The 22,495-nt window shown below is 32.3% G+C and overlaps 3 protein-coding genes across 3 annotated transcripts; 1 reads left to right on the top strand and 2 right to left on the bottom strand.

Annotated features, from left to right (window-relative positions):
- Positions 1-3,329: 3,329 nt before the first annotated feature.
- LOC105645621 (dof zinc finger protein DOF4.6) lies at positions 3,330-5,554 on the top strand. Its single transcript, XM_012231268.4, has 2 exons — positions 3,330-3,544; positions 4,004-5,554. The coding sequence occupies exons 1-2, from the start codon at positions 3,521-3,523 to the stop codon at positions 4,886-4,888; spliced, it is 909 nt and encodes a 302-aa protein (XP_012086658.1). The 5' UTR covers positions 3,330-3,520; the 3' UTR covers positions 4,889-5,554.
- Positions 5,555-7,273: 1,719 nt separating this feature from the next.
- LOC105645620 (uncharacterized) lies at positions 7,274-11,113 on the bottom strand. Its single transcript, XM_012231267.4, has 3 exons — positions 10,656-11,113; positions 8,536-8,684; positions 7,274-7,678 (listed from the first exon to the last, which is right to left on the bottom strand). The coding sequence occupies exons 1-3, from the start codon at positions 10,830-10,832 to the stop codon at positions 7,540-7,542; spliced, it is 465 nt and encodes a 154-aa protein (XP_012086657.1). The 5' UTR covers positions 10,833-11,113; the 3' UTR covers positions 7,274-7,539.
- Positions 11,114-11,839: 726 nt separating this feature from the next.
- Positions 11,840-14,743, bottom strand: LOC105645619 (BTB/POZ domain-containing protein At3g05675). Its single transcript, XM_012231265.4, has 2 exons — positions 14,384-14,743; positions 11,840-13,313 (listed from the first exon to the last, which is right to left on the bottom strand). The coding sequence occupies exon 2, from the start codon at positions 13,242-13,244 to the stop codon at positions 11,940-11,942; it is 1,305 nt and encodes a 434-aa protein (XP_012086655.1). The 5' UTR covers positions 13,245-13,313; positions 14,384-14,743; the 3' UTR covers positions 11,840-11,939.
- Between the last annotated feature and the right edge of the window lie 7,752 nt (positions 14,744-22,495).

Genomic DNA, 22,495 nt, shown 5'->3' on the forward strand with positions numbered 1-22,495 from the left:
AATCACGTTGACATCATCGAAGAATGGAAGGCCTCTGATTAGGAATTTTATTTGGAACAAACGGCAACGGTTAGATTCTCTTTACTTGGTGTGGTAGGATTAGGAATTTTCAATTTTGAAATGGAAATAGAAATTTCGCATGCGCATGTGTAGGGCCCCACCACCACCACCGCCCACTCGCTTTTAAACACAAAATACTCACTCATTTTTAACTCTTGTAGGGTCAACATCCGTAACACGTGTCTTCATCTTAGCCTGTCGTGTTTCTTTTCCTAGGTGGGTCCTTATCAAAGAAGATACCCCACATCTGACGGCTTCCATTCGCCGCCACTCTTACTGTCTACCATTTGGTACAATACTGGTAGTTCTACAATAATTTTTGTAGCTGTATAAGGTCACCTGATACCTCGTATACAGGGTAGTAACCAGAGGCGAGCTACGTTTTGGGCAGTCAAATGAAAATTTTTAAACTTTTAAGCAGCTAAAGTATATTTTTATTTATATCTTAGAGTATCAAAATATATTTGCATTAATTTTTTTAAAATTTCTTAGGGCCACGGTAGCCCTAGGCCCTATCGAGATCCGCATCTTGAAAATTAGTATAGATGGCCTTAAAAATAGGCAGGAATTAAGAGAATTTGAATTTATTCTAATTCTAATATTTGAAAATTAAATCGATCAGCAATTAAAAAGTCACTAGAAAACTTATTAGAATTAAGCCTATAGAGATCCGTATAATAACAATGTATAGATGGTCGGCCTAAAAGAAAAGGTAGGAATTGGAGGTTTCAATTCCATATTTGAAAATAATATCGGTAAAGAATGGTTCAAGTGGTTAAGAATTTACCGGAAAATTTATTAGAATTTATAATTTTGTTAAAATTTAGCCAAAAATTTACCGGAAAACTTACTCTTTTGTCCAGTCTAATGAAAGATATCATCTGCTGAAAGGATAAACAAAAACTCATAACCAAGCACATTCTAATTGAAACAGGCAGCATAATCATACTCAAAGCCTATGGCACTATGATTGAGCTTAATTAGAACATTTTGAATGATTTGGTCAAGCCATGGGATGTTGTCCACGTCTATATATACGGTGTTAAACAATGGCACCTGATGAAGTATGGAGATGAAATTTGATGGGCCAGAACATGATGAGAGTTTGTTCAACGGAGATACCCGCATGGCCCCCCCGCGGTTGATTAATGGAGATGCCATTAAATCAATCAAGCTTATCATTACCAAAACAAAATTGATCCAATCACGACCGTTTAATCATTCAAAGCTTAGGGAAAATGATGCGACTAAACACAAGACAATTAGACTCTAGTTCTTTTTCCTATCTTAATTGAAAAAGTGTTTTAAGTATTTGTAAACCAAAATTAAACAAAATTAATTATTTTAATAAATATTAATTATTTTATCAATTATTTTATTCGCATTTTAGATATAGAGAACCAAAAAACTATTTATAATTAATTTAATTTATCATATACAGATTGTAGATACATTTTTCTCTTAATATTTCATTAAATGATAAAAATATAATATTTAATAATTTATTTTTTAAAATTATAAACACGAGTGTGAGCTTTATCTACGCGATTAAAGATTTAATGTTTTGGGCCGTGAGCCCGGGAAGATAAAAAGAAGCGCTAATTCCGCGGTTGAGGGAGAGGCATAGTTGTGTTAGAAAGTCTATTAAATTGCCAGAAATGACCGTACGACCACATTATAACATCTTTCTTGCAATAACATTTCCTTTTCAGGATTTGGAGAAAAGAAAGTGATGATTTCATGTTTCAATCAAAAAAGTGAAAATATATAAATAAAAAACAAATTTATATATATATATATATATATATATATATATATATATATATAAAGATATATTTTGTTTTAGACTAAAGTAAGGCAATTGGTCTTTCAAAAGTAAAAAACCTAACTTTTTCTTTTATTTTTAAAATGAAAATAAAAATTGGAAGTGGACATATGTGGCAAATACTTAGAGTGTAAGTATACAATTTGTTTTGTATTTGGGCATGTTGATTCTAAGTGCTAAATCATATCAATTATCAAACCTGATTTGATTCCTTTGACTTGTAAGAAGCTTCATTCTTAAGCTTGAACAAACCTAGCTACATATTCTTTACTTGCATATTTATTCTTTCTTTCGTTTTTGAATTTTTGATTATTAAAATGTAAATTACACTTCTTAGAGGCTAGGAGTAAATAGAGGGTAAGATGAAAAATTAATTATCCTCTTCGCTGAGATTTTTTTTTTAACCCTATATATATAGTCAGGGTCGGAGCTAGAATTTAAAAGTAAAATTTGATTAAATGAAAATTTTAGAAAAAGAAAGGGACAAAATGGTCAAAATATCTCATTGGGCAAGATTTGAACATTAGCTTCGTTAAGGGGATTTTGTTTTTCTAAAAGAGAAGAGGGATTTCACTTAGCATTCTAAGTCAGCATAGGATTAAGAATAACCCTAACGGGAATTCAGATAAAATTTGAACAAAAATTTTTAATTAGAGGTTAAAAAAATAGTGGGTGACGCATTTCCAAGTTAAATAGTAGCTAGCTATAGCGTATTATAACCCTAGCTATTTTTACGATTTAGCTACAAAATTAACCTAACTTTCCTGTTTTACCAGAATGGTTATAGAGCTATAAATAGCTAGCTAGGGTTTGTAGAGTTGTGGTTGTGATGGTGATCATCAACAATTAAGTTTCGTCAACTAGCTTTTTCACTTGAATATTATGTCTACATTTATTTACCACTGTATATACATACACGTATATACTTATTACGGTATACAAAAACATGTTTGTTTCATTTATTATGCGTACATATATTTTGTATTGCAGTTTTATTTATATCATTTACTAAGTAATTACATATATTCAAAAGACTGCAGTTTGAAAAAGACATTGAAAAGAGAAGGATGTCCTAAACCTAAAATTTAAATTAAGGAACAAAACACATTATAACAAAAATGAATAAAGATCTGCTGACCTAAAAATAAAAATATATATATATAGTTCTAGTTCTATGGTCAGCAAAGAGAGCCACCATTATAAAGGATGTAACTGTACACAAACCCAACATAAATATATATAGGTAAATCATATTTTGAAGGTGCAAAATGGGACTATTTGTTTAAATATCGGTGCAGACAAATATTCCCCACTTATAAAAATTAAAATGCTAATGTAAACAACTAGGGATCATATATTATAATATTGAGATGAGATATTAATTAAATATTATTATTATTATTATTATTATTATAGGCCGCTCTTTCTCTCTCGTGTGTACATATGCACACAACCCATAAAGCAAGGTGGTACAACCATTACCATACAGCTTCCACTCAAAAACCATTCCAAACATTCCTTCCTGCTTTTTGAAACCAGTTTCAAGAAAAAAGAAAGGGTCTTTCTTTTTCTTTTTCTTTCTTTCTTTCTTTCAGTATAATATTTCTCCATCATCCATCTTCAGTTAATTCATCCATGGATACTGCTCAGTGGCCACAGGTAGATAGATAGCAACCACCTGGCTCTTGATCGATCTCTCTTTTTGTTGGCTTTTCATGAGAATAATTTAGCCCTAGATTGTAATATGGTTTCTTGTTTATTGGGTTCTCTTCTTTTTGCAAAAAAGGATGAGTATATTGGTGTTCATGGCTGGTGCAAGTCCCCACTCATTTGGATTTAGTTTCTATCAGTTTCTTCACAGCATATATCACTTTATCTTTGTCTTCTCTCTTTAGCTTCAGTGATAAAGAAAAAAAGAGGGGAAAAAAAAAAAAAAAAAGAAAAGAGAGTGCTAGCTAGCTTTATATATATTTGTTTCCCTTTTTCCTTTATCTTCTTGATAAAATGTTTGAAAAGTGTTAAAAAGTAGCCAAAATTGTTTTATTTGTTTGTCTATTTTCTTTTCTTTTAATCTTGAATTGTTTGATCATATCTTGAAGTTCTTTTTCTCTTTTATAGGAGATAGTGGTGAAACCAATAGAAGAAATTGTCACAAATACATGTCCAAAGCCTACAGGAGGTTTGGAGAGGAAAGCAAGACCTCAAAAAGAGCAAGCTTTGAACTGTCCAAGGTGCAATTCAACAAACACAAAGTTCTGTTACTATAACAACTACAGTCTTACACAACCAAGATATTTTTGCAAGACTTGTAGAAGGTATTGGACTGAAGGTGGTTCTTTAAGAAATATTCCGGTTGGCGGTGGTTCAAGAAAGAATAAAAGATCGTCGTCGTCGTCTTCTTCTTCTACTACTACTTCATCTTCTTCATTAATATCTTCAAAGAAACTTCCTGATCTTGTTACACCGCAATCTTCTACTCATCAAAACCCTAATAAGAGCCATGAAGGTCAAGATCTAAACCTAGCTTTTCCGTCAACTACTCATCAAGGTATAAGAAGTTTTACTGAATTGATTCAACTGCCTAGTAGCATTAATGAAAGCAACAGCAAGAATCAAATCTCTTCTTCTATGTCCAATAATACAGCAGCTACTACTACTACATCTCATCAACTTTCAGCTTTAGAACTTTTAACCGGAATTTCTTCAAGGGGTTTGAATTCTTTTATGCCTATGCCAGTTCAAGATCCAAGTTCTTCAGTTTACACATCTGGGTTTCCTCTTCATGATTTTAAGCCAAGCTTGAATTTTTCTCTTGATGGGCTTGGAAGTGGATATGGTAGTCTTCAAGGAGTTCAAGAAACTGCAGGTGGAAGGCTTTTGTTTCCATTTGAAGATCTAAAGCAAGTTTCAACTACCACTGAAATTGAGCAGAATAATAGAGAGCAAGGAGATTCAACTGGATATTGGACTGGAACGTTAGGTGGAGGAGGAGGATCATGGTAATTAATTCGAGATAAGCTAGACAGATTGTGGTTATGATGATGATCACGAAAATAATTAATTTGGGTGGGTCTTAATTTTCTTTTTCTTTTTCTTTTTCTTTTTTGGATTTTTGTAAAAAAAAAAAAATTTATTAATTTCTTTTTACTTATGGTGGGGTGACTTTGTTTGGATTCTTCATTTACTAACAGAGATAGGATACATGGGTTTCTCTCTATAATAATTTGCTTTGTTATTTTAATTTCAATTTCAAATTATCTTCTCTACGCTTTTAATTAAACTTGTGGGAGTTTTGAAGCTTCAATTAGACTGGCTTCATTAGAAGGGGTGAAATGGGTTATTTTATAAGAATAGAAGAAGAACAAGAACTAGAAGAAGAAGAAGAGGCAGGAGAAGAAGAGATCAAGCTAAGCCCATAATTTTTTTTAGGGTAATGAGTAGAAGAGGGGGCCATGCTCTACATATATATGGCTTTTACTTCATGTCATGTCTTCTACAACTATAAAAGAAGAGAGAGCAAGCTAGTTAGCAGAAGGCTTAATTACCCACTATAATTAAGTGTCATTAATGGCTAATTAGCTTGGTATAAAAAAAAAATAATACTAATGTATTACTATGATGTGAAAATTTGTAAGTTTTTCTATGGATGAAAGGCTTTGTTTCTTTTAATTGTTATATATATATATATATATATATATATATATATATATATGATATAATTTTAAGAGATTATAAATATGCTGCTTTGAATTTTTGGCTCCATTTTTGAATATTTGTAAACAGGTTTTTTGAGGAGTGAGAATCTTCTTGCAGACAGTAAATGCATATATATATATATATATATATATATATATATATGATGCATGATAAAGAAGAAGCAGGTGGGGGGAGTTGGAGAAGATGAGATGAGCCAGGTAGGAATTCTAATCCCTGAAAAATGAAACTTTGAAGTACTTTTAAATTAAAGAACTCTTCAAACTTAAATTAAAGCCACTGGACCTGCCTCAACTGAAAGTTTCACCTACTGACTTTGTATATCCAAACAGTTTTCAAAACTCTCTCTCTCTCACATTGCCTCATTTTTCCTTGAGTGATCATTGCTTTCTTCTTCCTTTCAAAAGAATAAAATAAAACTGTGAAGAAAAAAGAAATATTTTAAAGATTTGAGAAAGATCTGACAAACCCTTCTTTCTTTGGTCTTTGGTTTTGGGACCCACAAACATTCTCCTAGGCTAGTGTGCTAGAGAATAATTCACCCCACTAAACTCTCTGATCCATCTAGATCTACACTCTTTCATTTTTATATAAAAATTAGTTCATTTTTGTTTCTTTGCTGTATCCCACTTACTGTGCAAAAATTGTTTCATTTATGTACCTATTATGAGATTGGAGGTTCTATTTATGTATAATAACCATTAATCCAACCTTGCTTTTTCCCTCTGCTCCATTTTGACATTATCATTTTTCCTTTATCACAAAGGTTAGAACCTATAATTCAAAGTTTCCTCACCAAGATATCTATTTTTAGGTAAAGATCAATATAAAAGGAACATGTAAAGAAGGAAAAACCCACTTTTATATACTTGTTAAATTGCTTTAATCAAAAAAGAAATCTACTTTAGATATTGTAATTAGTTTGTTTATCACATATAATTAATTAACTAAACCTAAATAACTAAACATTTGATAGATGCTGTGAATATTTTACCTGCTCATTAGTGGATAATGCTTTCTGACTCAAGAAGTTTGTGCAAGTTGCATTATCTATCTATTGCTTTCTCTTATTACTGATGAAAAAAAAATTGTATTGCTTAATGAGCGTGGATAGCAATTTTTGTGCTAAACAATAAAAGAAAAATATTAAAATGATGTGTTTTAATTAAATTGGAAATGGGAGTTGAGCTAACTTAATGTCTTTTAGGTCAGATTGCTTGAACCAGTAATTGATTACCAGTTAAGGTGTCTGCATGTGCTTTATCATGTTAGTTTCAAAGTTATGGTCCCAGAGCACTTGTAACTGGAAAGGGCATTTCACTTGCTATACCAAAAAGAAAAGGCCATACTTTTATACTGCCAGAACAATGCTCCAACTACTTGGACCCTATACTATAAGCCTTTAGTGGAATCTAGTCACCTCTGAGAGATAATAATAAGCTTCCCATCTTTTGCAGCAAGGCACAGGACTGCCCTACATTTTGCTTCCACAAGTATCAATTTTCTTATGGGTTTATTGCAGGGAAATCAAAGGGTATTGCCCCACAATCGAAGGGTATGGCTACCCTTTATTGTGTATCCCAAACCCAATGAATTCAACAACCAATTCCACTCAAAAGCTTCATGGAAGCTCAGAGACCAACTGTATTTAAGACTAGAAAGGAATAACAGAAGTAAGGAGAATAATAAATTCAGAAGTGAAATAGATTTTCTAGCCTCTAGCAAGAATACATAACATCACAGTGCTACAATCCAGCAACATAAGCCAGTAAAAGAGAAAATATAATAACAATGTTTTTTGTCCCAGCATGTAATAAAGGGGCGTATAGATATTTGCTTTGATAATAAACAATAATGGTTAACCCTTGACAGTTATCAGTATCTGTACAGGGATAATACCATCATATCAGAATGCCAAAAGATTGGATCTTTTTTGAAGTTCAGTTACCGGCATTGATTCCGAATATGCGAACCTTGTGCATGTGTGGGAACTTAGCTACGACCAATACGAACACCGCCAATGTGTTGAAGAAGAGCATTGGATTTTGATAGTCTGTTGTATGGGAGGCTATTAAATACCTGCCAAATGAAAAATAAAGTAAGCAAAAGATTCTTCACCTATTGAAAATGTTGAATGTTTTGAATACTTGCAAGCATTGATGGTTGAAGATACCATCTTTAAAAAAAATCCCTAACAACAACCTAATCTATGCAATGAACCTGTACCCAACAGAAGCACTTGATTTCTGGCTTTCTCCCACCAAAAAATGTAAATGGGAAAAAAATAGTAAGCCATATAATCAATTTTTACCATTAGTCACATGACAAAAGCAAGAGCATGATGCATCAATCCATCTAGAGTTAAAAAAGAAACACAATTTCAACAATTCTACCTTGAGAACTACGGGAAGGGGTACCATGATTTTACTAAGAGACTTTTCTTAGAAGAAATAGTGCTTTGGCAATAGCCAGCAAAAGGGACCAGCTTATAATGAGAAAGAAAAGCACTGTCCAGTGACAAAGATATATCAACTTTTGAAACAATCATGACATGTCTTTGCTATGAGCCTTCTAGGAGACGCTTTGTCTGCCAAGCAAATTGAGTCAAAATGCTTAAAACAAGGAAAATGACGCGAACAGCATGATATCAACCACATCACAAGAGGAAAAGTTTGGTCTCAGCTAAAATAAGCTTTCTTTACATTTTATCTTTTTGGGAGAGAAGGTTGTTGTGACTTGTGAGTTTGTCCCCTCCAAGAGAGGGTAAGGGGGACAAATACTATCCAACACAAGCCAGTAATTTCAGTATTCAATGGAATGTTGTGAATGCTTTATTGTACCTAACCAACTTATAAGATGTATATACATTTCAGTTTCACATTTTTTGTTTCGATATCTGATTAAAAGGTCTACATAATGAAACGCAAAGTACTTACAGCACTACAGGTACAACAGTCAGAAACTTCCTATTGCGAGTCAGTTGCTTGCCATTTTCTATTTGCTCCCACCAAGTCAACCCATTGTAGATACCCTGGTCATCAGCGAATGGTGTTCCTTTCATCCAGTGAAAGAAGTGATAAGTAATCTGAAGCAAGATACACCAATAAGTAACAAAATTAAGAGCAGGAAGATTTGAACACTACAAAAAGAAGTGAGATATTAATCTATGTTCATCATATTGGGTGCTACAAACTTTTTAATCATGGAAACCAATAATCTCTTGCAGAATATAAATTCTTCTCTCAAGAAGGCACAGCAAGTATTTGTAGTAACATAAAGCAAATGAAATCAAACTTTACACAACAGCATGCCAAAAAATGCATTATCTCCATTCATTTAAATAAGTTTGGCAGTAAAACATCGTCTGAAGAATTGAGTTAAACACAGTTATCAAAGAACATGAATCATATGAATAAAATAATAGTTAAATAACTTGAAAGAAACATACTATCCTGCCTATTTCCATCTAGCAAGGCAAGAAGGAAAGAAGACCATGCACAAAAAAAAAAAAAAAAAAAAAAAAAAAAAGAAACTCTCAGAGGCCACAAAGATGAACAATTGATAACTGAAAATTTTACTAGGTGTCTTGTTGAGGCCTCGTGCTCATTAACAATGAATGTATTTTGGAGGAAATAAGATTCATCAACTATAAGAAGAAGAAATGCTCATTCAGTTACAGATTAATTAAGTTTAGAAATGACTCAAGGAAGACCACAAAGATGACAGTAGATGACTGCTAATCACTATGTTGCTGAACATATTTTTCAAGGATTCAGAATTCATCAACGATAAAAACAGTAAGTTGATGAAAAACAGTAATCAAAATAAATATAACAATGGAAGACTTAATGCAACCAACATAGGTAGACAAGCTCATTAGTCTAAAACTTTTCTAAGTTAATGCACATCAACATCCCATGTGTTATTCTGGATAGCATAATTTCGCAAAAATTTTGATTGAAAGATAAAAACACGAACCAACAACTCTATGTCTAAACATACAACGGATGAAAATTTTATCCATGCAGTTAATAACATCACAGCACAACTTTTTTCAAAGTTGGAACCACCTCCACTTGGTAAAATGTCAAGATAGTAAGCTAAATTCCCAAACCTAATTAGTTAACAGTAACTCTGAGCTATGTGCAAAAAAAGATATGCAACATGACAAGCCCTCAGTATTGATGAAACCTTTTATACACAATGTTACAGAAGCATATGCAATGCCAAAGTAAAATTATAGAAGGACTCTGGATTCTCAGGCTGTTAAAATGAACTTCCTGCATCTTGATCTTGATACATAAAAATTTTTGCTCCCTGTCCATAATAATTGTCCGTAACCATTCGGCATAACTTCTAAAATGAGAATTTTCAGCAGGCTAGTCATCAGGCATATCTCTAGCTTATGTAATCTGAATTGTTAACTAGCTGCAATAAGTTATAGTCTACACAATAAATCATAAATTAGTCTCTTCACGTTTATATTTTCAAGGTACCAAGGAACACTGAAAATCAAACTTTAGTTGAACAAAAAGCTAGGGTCAATTGCAATACATCAAAGAAAGTAGTTTGAATTGAACAAGATTAGAGAGCATATCATCTCTTTTTTACCAGAAACTTCCAATGCTTTCTTGAACAAATTAATTTCATTGTTAACCAGAAACAAAAAGATACTAATAACAATTTGGAGGTTCTTGTATCAATCTTTTTGTTTTCTAATTCACATCAAATTCAAACACTAACGCAACATAAAAAATAACCCAGCATGCCCAAACTCCATGCTCATCAAAACTTCCAGAAAAAAACTCTAAATACACTTTACAGACCAACTATTCCCAAGAAAAATAATACTCCGTTCTAAAGCATCCTAATCCAACCGCTAAACAGATCCGCAGCAAATAAAAGGACCATCAATCAAGAGAGCAGAAACCAAACAGATTCAAAGCGAATAAGGAAAATTAACAAATCAAAAGAATTAAAAAGCCAGTTCCTAATTTTCTGGAACTTTACTGTGTGCAAGTCAAAGGGGGAAAATAAAAGGAATAGAAAACCTCACAATGAAATGAGAAAGGTGGACAATGGTCCATGCCATGCCAGGAGAGCAACCGAAGAGGGAAAGAACAAGAAGCCAAGACATGAAAACCATTAGAATATAAGTAGTCCATACGCCAGGGTATGTGAACCATTCGGTGTTCCTATTGACATCCGTCGGTGGCTCAGCTTTCACGTACATTCTCCCTTTCTCTGTTTGATGAGATGATAAATAAAATAAAGCTACGAACTTTTTTAATTTTCAAAGAGAAATAGGATCAACCAGAAAAAAAAGATGAAAGATGGTGACCCAGTCAAAGATCGATTTGGGCGATTTGGCCTCTCTGTTTCGCTTCTCAGGTTGTAAACGTTGCAGAATGCGAAAGAGAGGAAAGAAAGAGAAGATCTTTCAAAGGAGACTACAAAGGCCACGGCTCGACTCTATTACTATTAGACAAAGAATTAGCTGGACGATTAAGGAAACCCAATTGGTTGTGAAGGCTGGTTCCCATTGGATTAGACTTGCTTAACAATATTTTACAAGCTTGCTTATCTTACTTTCTTTTTCAATTAAATTAATCGGGTCAGTAGATGGTTTAAATATCCAAATTAAGAATCAAAAATTAAAATTAATATTTTTTAGAACTAGAGGTATAATTAAAATTAATCCCTTCAAGTTATGGAGTCTAAAAATATATTTCTTAAGAATCGAATTTGTATTCGATTTTTTATAATTGAAACCTTTGATCACCCAAATCAACAATTTTTTTTTTATCAACAAGATTTATTTTTCAATATTTCTAGAATTTTGTGAATCTATTATAACATAATTTAAGAATAGTAATTTGAAAAGATATAAAATCTAAAAAACTTCAATTAGACCAAAAAATAAAAATATACAAAAGCTTTAATTATGGCTCACACAAAACATGCTTTTAACTATTTTATACAATAACAAATAGAAAATGTCTACCGATACTCTTTAGACATTAAATGGTTGGTGGGCTTGTTTTTTTACACTCTTTCAAATATTAATATTAGTCCAAGAACAAACTCTCCGTAACCAACATCAACAGCCTGGAAAATGTCATGGTTTTGGTAATGACCCAAGAACTTCAACCTACACCAACAGCAATTATCTTTAGGTTAGGCACCGGCTTTCATTATGCATTTTAGAAGCATTGCCCTTACAGATGCCAGAGAGCTATATAGAAAATATATCAAAATTTCAAATAGACATTGATTATGTCAAAATACATTAATGGGATCAGCAATTGTCCCTTCCATTCAAAAATTTAATGTTACAATATCAGATTGATAAATCAAAGGCTGAAGTGCCACCGACCCTGTCTAAGCCTTCCACCAACCTTCTCTTTGCTGATTTTGTTCGGTAACACCAAACCTCAAAAGCTTCGCTCAGGTCAGGATATCTAACCTGGTCGGCTTTCATCCAATCTGCAAGAATATCAGCTTGGTCATTTGATGGCAATGCTAGTATCAATGATACAATTGCCCCCTCGATACTCTGGGACAGATCTTCATCCATCTTGTAGGAAAAGCTCGAGTCCTTGTTGCATTTCAAGTCTAAAAGGGGCTTCATCTTCCTTATATAAGGGAGCCACATTCTTAATAGTCGGACCCGGCATGGTGCTGGAAGAATCACATTTCCGTAGCCAACTGCTTCCAATACCTTTGCAGTCATTTCAATCAGCTTTATTTTTAAACCCCACATCACAGAATCGAGTTTATTGTCTTCAATTATTTCCAACACTTTGCCAGAGATGTCAGTCCACTTTGAAATAAAATCCTTCATTAGGTCCATCTTGGGAAGTATATTACACATCCACAAGAGATCAGATACAGTATGCAGGACTTTGTCCTCCGCTGTATCAGATGTGAGGTCAGAATCCAAAAGCAGGGAGGATAATTGTTTCTCAAATGAAGAAAAGATTTTGGAGAGGCCCACTTTCACAACTGATATCACATCATCATCAGCTGTAACCAATGCTGTCTCCTCATCTTCCCCTAACATATATTCTACTTGTTCCTGGGCAGAAATTTTAAGTTCATCACCAAATGGAGGATATGAGCCGCCAATGGATGTGGCAAAACGAATTGCTGACACAAAAACATTCTTGGTAGCGCTTAAATCTACTGGTTGGATCCTGGCTATTATGGGCATAGCTATTGGTCCCAGTTTTGAGACTGCTTTCAGGATTTCTTCCTCTTCCTCATCCTCCCAAGGAACAGCCTCTAGGTACTGGATGCAACTCTTTGTAATTTCTTCACAACCAAATGCAACTGATACCTCAAGTATACCAACAGCAGACTTAACAGAATCCAAGGAGTCTAAAAGCAATTCCGCAGGGACATACAGCAACCTCAAAAAACCAACATGATGATCGTAATTGAACTCCGAGCAATGAATCTCAAAACATTTACCAGATTCTGGGTTAGAGAGCCAGTCAGAAAAGAACTTGCTCTTACTGACTAGAATGGAAGTGTGGGAGTAGAAAACTTCAGGTCTTCCTCCACAGTTTCTCAAATGTACAATAATGTCACTAGTGCTCTGGTCTCCAAGTCTATAAGGCTTGGGTACTCCAGTTTTGTCCATGTGTGAATAGGAGAAATACAAAATTCATGCTTCATGCATTTAAAACAATTAACATCCAAGTTGAGACACCTGAAAAAGAAATAAAGATCAATTTGCATATGCATAAACATCGAGTTTGAGATTTATATATTCAAGAACAGGACAACTTCAAATCATCTAAACAAGTATGGATTCCAAAAAAAGGAGAAATCTGGAGATAGGCCATGACTCAGTGACTGCCGTAAAAGGCCTGAATTCTTTTTAAGAACAGTAGAGGTAAGCTAAATCTGCTATAAAATTTGAAAAAGCAAAGAGCAGTAGAGGCAAGCTAAATCTGCCAGTAGTTCAATCTATAAATTTATTCATGATTCTTAGTTTCTTACATTAAAATTTGCTCCCTCCCTGAATGCAGCAAATAGAAAAATTGATATACAATGAAAAATCAAACCAAGGGAAACAAACAAGCTAGTGATTCAGTGAATAATCCATAAAATTCAAAGGCTGGAAACTGCATTTCCCCCAATATCCTAATTCTGCACAATTAGTAAAATAAATTCCTGAAAATTTATATTATTTGCAAAAAAAAAAAAAAAAATCATCAAATTACAGGGAAATAAATTACAAAAAGTTCATAAGGCCAGTCTTGGTATCTAATACCAAATGCCCATTCAGTTAATGAAGAAAAGGTCAGTGAAATTAAGGAAAACTAAAAACGATATCTAATAAGTCACAGAATATGTAAAAATTAGCAAACACGACTGCTAATAAAATCAAATTTCTGGATTAAAAAAAAAAATCAACATGGTCACAGAATTGATTTTTTCAAGCTAGAAGACAAATATTCTCTATTAGTTCCATAAAAATTGCAGTTAAACTAAACCATTTGTACTCAAAAAACAGAGCTTGAAACAATTAGTTAAAATGTTAAAATTTTTTTTGTCATGTCTTCTGTGAAACACAGCAAACTATTCCATTCCTCTGTTCCTGGCAACGAAACGGCTAACAGAAAGCAAGAATCACAAAATTTCACCATCAAGAACCAGATTCAAAACCATAATTTCCCAAAATGCTAAGCTATACAAAACTGTGACCCATCCTAAATCTTAAAAAACTGATCCTGATAACAGAAATCAATGGGCAAGTCCCCAAAAAAATCTCACCTTTAAAAAAAGCCTACTTGCATTAAGCGATGTCATAGAACAAGAATCCATGTTATTAGCTAATCTGAAGGAAAGAAAATGTGCGTGAAGCTCTCCATTTAGGTTTTGTTTGGTGATTCAGAGTTAAGCTTCAGCTGTCACTTGTAGGAGAGAGAGGTGGTGAAGGAGAGATGGGAACTCCAAAGACCAAACTTTGAAGTGACGGTTTTGTCCCTACAATGGATAATGAATACAAGAGTTGTTTATGTTAGGCGCAGTGTGATTTCAGTGTCTCTCGAGGGTAAAAAGTTCCATCTCAATGAAAGATACCAGGTGACATTACTCTGTAATGGGTTAACAAATGATTGGTAGATACAAAGTGAATTGAAGATTACATTACAGAAAAGCCAGTCTTTTTATATTTTAATTTAGTCCTTTTGAGTAACCTAAGCTCTGTTTTACCTAAAAAAGAAAAAAAAAAATTTAAATGTTACTTCCTAATTTATAGAAATTGAATATTAATTGCTAAATATAGCTTTAATTAGTAATAATTGGTAGAGGATATCTGGAAGCATTAGAAAGGGCAATAGAGATTTCTATACCAATCAAAAAACTAGAGATTTACCCTTAATTAAGGTTCTTGATGGTGTAGTAAATTTGTATATATTGGTTTCATAATTATTGAAATTTGATTTTTGAAAAAAAAATGAAGATTTGAAGAAAAGAGGGAAAATTGAAAAAAGGGTTTTTACTGGAAGGATCAAAGAAAAACTGCAAACAAATATGGAAGGTAAAAAAAAATGGTAATAATTAGAAGGTTTTATATGGTAATTTTTCTCTTTTTTATTTTAAAATATATAAAAAAGAAAAAAAAAAGTTGGTATGTGCTGTTTAATTTTCTCCAACTTGCACAACTTGTAATTGTTTATTCCCTCAAAGCTAAAATGATAAGTAAAGGACAGAGATGATAAGATAGAAGAAATCAAGGAGAAAAGGATTAGGAATGTTGAGTGGACCCACCAGAACTAAGATTCTTGGCCCAAAGACTTGGTTAGTTAAAAATCTAGATTTTCCAAGCCCATAAAACAATGAGAAAGCCCAAATATGTAGTGAAGTGGCAATGATCCATTGTTTGGAGTTTTAGGAATATGATTCACACGTGCAGATGTGCCAGGGAGAATAAAAGCACGTCTAAGACAAAAGGGATCATTGATGACGCCAACTCCCATCATCGTACCTGACATAGCCATCATTTCACCCAACATGATTGACGACGTGGCAAACAAATACACAATTGGAGAGTGAAATCATCATCTTTAAGTGGTCCCCACAACAGCGAGCCCCTCCCTCAATCTGAACCGTCCGGCTAGTTGTCCCCTACATCGCCGGCACCTAGGCATCTCGTCCTCAAAATAACCGCCGTGTGATTCGAAAAAATGGACTCGTCAATCAACGTCAGTGTCATTAGCCACGTGTCTGGGCATTTTAAGGAAAAATCATTTTTGCGACTCTCGAGCAGTAGCAACCAAGCAACTGCAAATGGACCAATGGTCCAGAGGAATGTGTCTTAATGGGCACAGTAAGTAGGACTCGCTAGGAATTATTTTCGGTTTTGATAAGGTAAAAGATTATTACATAACAATTCAATCCTTTGATTCAATTTAATTTTCAAGATATTCAATTTTATTATTAATTTTTTTTAAATCCACATTGTAATAGAAATTAGATCAAGCATATCATATAAAAGGAAAATAATTAGAATTGCAATGAAAAATACAAAAAGAAATTGCTAATGAAAACTTGAAGTTGTAGTAACTAGTAGTAGTAGTTGTATAGGACCTTACAAAGGAGTGACCACATAGGAAAATAGGAACCGGTCAGGTCAGGGGTTGTATCGAGGAGAGTAGACATTCTCTGTGGATGGTTTTACGAGTAGGAAGTACGTTTGTCTGTTTATTTTTTATATATATTTTTTTAACTTTTTACCACTGAAGGGTGGACCCCGCATGAGGTCTGGGACCTGAGAGAAAGGTGGGCCCTATTTTGCAGCACCACTTGTTCGACTACAACAAAGCCATGATTGGTTCATTAGTGGTTTATAGCTCCTTAAAAACTCTTCCGCTTTTGCTAATAAATGCTTTTGGTCTCTTTTTACTGTTTTACTGTTTTACATTCCTTCTACTTATACTTTAATGTGCATGATAGTAGTATAGTACAGCTAACACACAATATATTCTGTCTGTTAATTAAGTTATTAGCCCTTGATTTGCGAGGAAGACTGAAGTATGACCAGCATTAATCATTCTTAGTGTCTTCATTTTTGTGCCAAAAGAATTTTGCATGAAAAAAATTTTAATTTATTTTTTAAAAAATTAAAGTTGATTTTAGCTTTGAAATTGACATTTTTTGGAGTTGGTGGTCTGCAGTTGTTTGGACACATAATCCAATAATAGTAATAATATTGCACACTTCCTACCATAACGAAAAAACATTCTCCATTGTCTTTGGTCTCATGAGTCACAGCCACTGCCAGCTTTCACCCACATATATATTGCTTCACATAAACATAAATCATTTGCTCCTAATTTGATTTTTGGTATTGTTGGAAATGAATCCTATGGTTCTGCTCAACCCATAACTAGTAATGGAAGCGTAACGTTTATTTTAGGGTATTTGCTCTGCTTTATTTCGAGGGTATAAAACGAGTACGGTTAGTGAAATTACATCGATTTGTTTAAAAAAAAATAGAAAATTACGCTTTTATCGGACAATGTAAAGGTTATGTGGCACAAGTGAATTGGATGTGTCAGCTTTGGGTTCCAACCAATAAAAGGAGTGAGATTCCCCTGCAAGCTTTTTTCGGGGAGGACAAAAATATGATATGTATAGAGACAAAGCCCTATTTCCTTTTCACTGGGACAACTCCTTCGCAGAATGCCTTCTACTCTAATTTATATTTACTATACTTCTCTTACTTGCTCTTGCACTCTTTTGTATTCTCCATAGTGACAATATATATATAAATTAACACAATAATAGAAAATAAATCTATTTATTAATTTAAATCAATTACTTTTGGACAATAAGACCTCTTTTCCCTTTTTTTTAAAAAAGAAATCCCAAGTTCGAATTGAAAATGATATTTAGATAAGACATTTCAACAATGATAACTCAAAACCCTGATTTTATTTATTTAATCGTGTATTAGTAATTTCAATAAGAGTTTAGTATTTAGGCTATTTTTTTTTTTGTTTAAATATGTTTTGCAATTATTGAAGATACTCCACTATGTAGATAGAACTTAATAGTCAAGGCATGTAAATTTTTGAAATTAAATTCAACAAATAAAACTTTTCTCTTTAGTAAATAAAGTTGTAGCATGCAATTCTATTTCTCGTAGAAGAGCATCTACACGTAGCTAGAATCATACCAATTCATGTAAGGCCACACTTTGACTCAGTGTATACCTTGCTTTAATGTTTCTTTAAAAAGTCAATCTATACATTTATACCTTTTCTTTGGATTAATTCTAAAGTGCATGCTATCATCACTACTTGCACTTTCTCATAGTTATGGTGTGTATATAAATTTTTTTTTAAGATCAATTAGGTTTGTACGTATTTTTGAATGTTCGGCTCAAAAATGATGTTCGGGTAAAATCCTTTCAACTGGAATGACTCCAGATTTACAAACGAGAATAATATTTTACGCAAGAACACATATATATTGCAATTTAATTGGGAGTCAAAACTTGGGAAGTTGAGGAAAACAATCACATGTGATATTGTTAGTAGAAAGAGAGAATAGTAGGGCAAAGCATGTTTTCCCATGAAGAACAAAACTTAAGACAATATTAATTAACAACAAAACAAAATGTTTAAAGCCAATCATCATATTTTTAGGGGCCGTTAATTTTGCTTAATTCAAATCCTCACTAATTAACATTCATAATTCTTTAATTTTTTTTAAATAACATTAAAAAGATCTCCTTTTAGTTGTAAAAAAAAAAAAAAAAAAAAAAAGGTTGAGCAAAGCTTTTTATTGATGTGCCGTTGACTTAGTTCCTCAACGGCTATGATTAAGCGTGTGCTGTCTTGAGGAGACAGAATCATAAGCTTTGCTTGCTAAAAACGAAGGATGGTGATCGATGGTGAGAATAATAGTGTAACTTTGCGTCTGCAATCACTTGGTGGGTCTTCTCTTTCTCTTCTCTTCTCTTCTCCTTTCCTTTCCTTTCCTCTCTGTAGTAAGTGACACCCACCCACTGAAAATAAAGGTGTGGGCTGTTAAGGCATGTAAAACCCTAGACCAGACCTTATAATTGTGATGCTAACTAACAAACGAACAGGAAAATTAATATGTTTTATAAAAGAGAAAAATCCTGTTTTGGATTATTACAAATCATGTTTTTGTTTTCCCCATTAAGTGTTTTGGCATTTAATTGCCTAAAAGTGATGATAATAATGATGGTCACTGTTGGACCAGACATTCAGAAATGGAGGGTTGGGATTTAGCTGATGATATGAAGATAAGATATATAGAGTAGCAGTGGAGTTCATATCATGGACACAAAACTGTAAAGAGGAGATTTAGGGTTGATGGTAATGTAAATAAAGTCAAGATTCTCATACTAGAATGAGAGATCTGTGAAAATTTATATGGGGACCCATATATATATTCTCCATATCCCATGCCATGCAGCTCTTTTTTATTTTATTTTATTTTTTAAGAAAAACAAACCGGTAACATCCTAAACATAGAAACGAGCATGAGAATAGGATACTCCAGTGGGAGAATAAGCTTTTACGTTAACTTATCTCTTAACCCAATTAACATAAATATTAAAAATAAGATGTTTTGTTAATCACTCTTACATGACTTTGTTAAATTATTTTAGCACTGTTACTGGAGGACTTCTAATAGATCGAAAGAAAGAAGTAGAATGTATTCTTAAGTGAACTTTATCTCCAAAATTAGAGATTCAAAACTTGAAATCACGTTTATTAAAATGATTAAACAAATATTATTCTGACTCTCTTGAACTAGTTTCACCGGCTTAAGCATAAAGTAGGTCAAAATTGTATTTATTCTTATTGTTTTAGGGGAATAGTTGAAATGGAGTGTTATGTATATATAAGGTTAATAGACCCTTTGGTTTATTATATATAGAAAGCTATTGGGCGGTGGAAGGAAGACCCGTAATAACAGTTGAGACACAGTGAAGTGAAATGATGACGCATGATATATATTATATAGAACGGGGAAAAAAAAAAAAAGAGAGTGATGGGTAATACCTATATTTTCATTATAATTTAACATTTTTTTAATGTTATTAAATACATGAACTTGTTCCAAAAGTGCTAACATTCGATATATATACCGGAACTCATCTCTATCTTATTATTTATTTTATATATTTCAAGCGAGGAGAATTGTCTAAGTCTTATATTTTTTAATAAAAACTCTTTCACGTTGGACATGAACTTCCTAAAATATACATTAAATTTCAGTTCCAACATATATAAGTATACGTATAGTTTAGAATTTTTCTAAAAAATTTATTATTTGATGATGAGATTTGATTTGTATATAATATTGGATTAAGCAAAGTTGGTGTGGATTATGTAAAACATCAATTTGACCACGCTAACTATATAACCTTTTACTTTAGTGGTCCACTCAATTAAACCTTCTTATACTGCAAAAAAAAAAAAAAAACTTTACAATTAGTGGTGGATTAATTAACTGATTAACCGTATTTAAAAAAGTAATTAAGTTTCAATTAGTAGTATTAATATTTTCCAATTAAAAAAAGAAAGAGGAGGCAGTGGCAGAAGGTGGTAGCAGAAAATGATCCCTACAAACCCCACAGGCCCGCCAGATGGGACCACACATCACTTTTGCCCTTTTATAATGTTTCAGTTCCCCAGGTGGGACCCGCCACAGACGTATCCTATTAGACAATCCATTACACATCGGAATATTCTGTGGCCGATGACCAGCTGAGAGCCGCCGCCGCCACTATTTCCAACGCTAATTGTCCTATTACCACCTCTGTGCCACACTATCACCATTGGGAGGCTTAAAATACACTCAAAGCTTACAGAAAAAGAAAGAAATAATATTATTTTAACGGACATAAAGATGGTAGAATAATACATGATGGACCACACCCATTAATATTTATGATTTTAAATATGAATTTTAAATGATGGATATATTTCAAAGAAACTTTTTTTTTTTTTTTGAGCTTTATTGGGTATTTGATATTTTATATTAGAGATGGTAATTTTACCCGTTTTTCACTTATTTACTCTGATCCAATAAAAATACAATGGATAAAACTTCTTTTATTCAAATAATGGGGCAAAATATGAATTTTAAAAATAAAATCTGAACTGCTCTGTTTATTTTTTTTCTTTTAAAATTAAGTCTATACTTTTTTTTTTTTACTTTCTAATAGAATTCGATATATAATTCGATCCTTTCTAAACAGATGCTGAAAAATATTCATATTTAATCTTGCAAAGCGGATACAAGAATTAAAAAATTTGCACCATATTCATATTATTGTTTAGAAGAATAATTTTTTCTGCCAAGAATATTTTTTTAAGAGAAAATTTCAATTTTCTATATATGTACATGTCTTATATAAATGTTATGATATGGTGATATTGCATTGGCAATCAATTGCTAATTTTTTAAAGAAAAATAATAATGAATATAGCTCATATTTATATTATGTTATTCATTATTATTATTGGGTTTGACTTTTGAAATTTCATAATGCACTTCCTATTTTATGAAGAAAAGTATCATAATTTCAATGGCATTAGGATTTTTTTTTTTTCTTTTGATATGTGAGATTGTATTCATTTGAATGGTCTACAACAAATAATTATACCATTCAAAAAATAATATTGAGGAATAATAATATTACATGTTGATGATATTATTGTATATTAACAAAGTTGTGCTTTGATTGTAAATGAACATAAAATAGAGTAACTACAAAAAGCAAAATTTCCATTGCATGAATGAAAAAATATATACCACCATTGTAGTATTTGGGTTTTCTTTTTAGGGTTCATGATTGCTCTAACAAAAACATAATGTAAGCTTTAAGTTTAATTCAATCTTTTAGTTTTACTATTTCATTTTCAATTTTTAGAATCACTGATGCATATAATTGGATCGGCGGAAATAGATTTATATACATGAATGCGAATCTTACTCGTAAAATTATGAGTTTAAAATTAAAATCGCTATTGACGGAATTGAATACCATTTCTATTCTAAGGATGAAAATATGTGAAAATAAAATAAAAATTAAGATGGAGTAAAGAAAATAAAATTATATAATATAAATTGAAAATTAGATAAGTAATTATCATGATATCATTATGTGTTATCTTAAATTATTTCAAAATCACTTATCTTACAAGTCTCATTATTATCTAGATTAGGATCAATTGATTTCATTTGAATTTAATAAATTTGAATTTGTATATAGAAAGAACACCATATAGACCTCCACAATATTGCTATGGTTGATGAATTTATAATACTTTTATGACAATTAGGAACAAACTCTTAGGCAGTTGAAAGTGTAAGAACATAATTATAGAATATTAGTAAGAGAGAGTCCACAAAGAACAAATTTTTTTTCTTTTTATTTATGATTAAATCCTACTTTCTCTGCGTTAATTTATTATCCACTCTCAAGCAGTATTTACTCGATCCATCAGAACGGAATATATAACTTCACTTAATAGAAAAAATTATCGAACTATTTATCTTAACATCCGTTGATAGTCAATACAATTTTTTTTTTTTTTTGAAGTGTAATTTTGTTTCCTAATCAATTAATTATTTGTTAGAGTAATAACTAACTACAATTAACATTCTATGCGAATTTAGATTCTGTTCGGCAAAATTAGTTGTTTTGGTAGCTGTTAGCTGTTTTAATAGCATTTAACTGTTAGATGTTTCAGTAGTTTTTCATGAAACGCTAAAACCTAAACGTTACATAGGTTAACTTTTTATAAAACGCTACCTTAACCTCTAAAGGCTAATTCAAATGCTATATTACTGAACGCTACCTTAACCTCTAAAGGCTAATTCAAATGCTAT

Source organism: Jatropha curcas, chromosome 4 (genome assembly GCF_041381405.1).
Source record: "Jatropha curcas cultivar XTBG-Jc1 chromosome 4, XTBG_Jcur_1.0, whole genome shotgun sequence".
NCBI lineage: Eukaryota > Viridiplantae > Streptophyta > Magnoliopsida > Malpighiales > Euphorbiaceae > Jatropha > Jatropha curcas.

Excerpts from the sequence above, each read along its gene's own strand:
- LOC105645620 (XM_012231267.4), bottom strand. The coding sequence starts at position 10,832 with ATGTACGTGAAAGCTGAGCCACCGACGGATGTCAATAGGAACACCGAA. Across the intron at positions 8,685-10,655 it reads TCCACCTTTCTCATTTCATT|ATTACTTATCACTTCTTTCA; the intron begins GTGAGGTTTTCT and ends ATCTTGCTTCAG. Across the intron at positions 7,679-8,535 it reads ACTGTTGTACCTGTAGTGCT|GTATTTAATAGCCTCCCATA; the intron begins GTAAGTACTTTG and ends TTCATTTGGCAG.
- LOC105645619 (XM_012231265.4), bottom strand. The coding sequence starts at position 13,244 with ATGGACAAAACTGGAGTACCCAAGCCTTATAGACTTGGAGACCAGAGC.
- LOC105645621 (XM_012231268.4), top strand. The coding sequence starts at position 3,521 with ATGGATACTGCTCAGTGGCCACAG. Across the intron at positions 3,545-4,003 it reads ATACTGCTCAGTGGCCACAG|GAGATAGTGGTGAAACCAAT; the intron begins GTAGATAGATAG and ends TCTCTTTTATAG.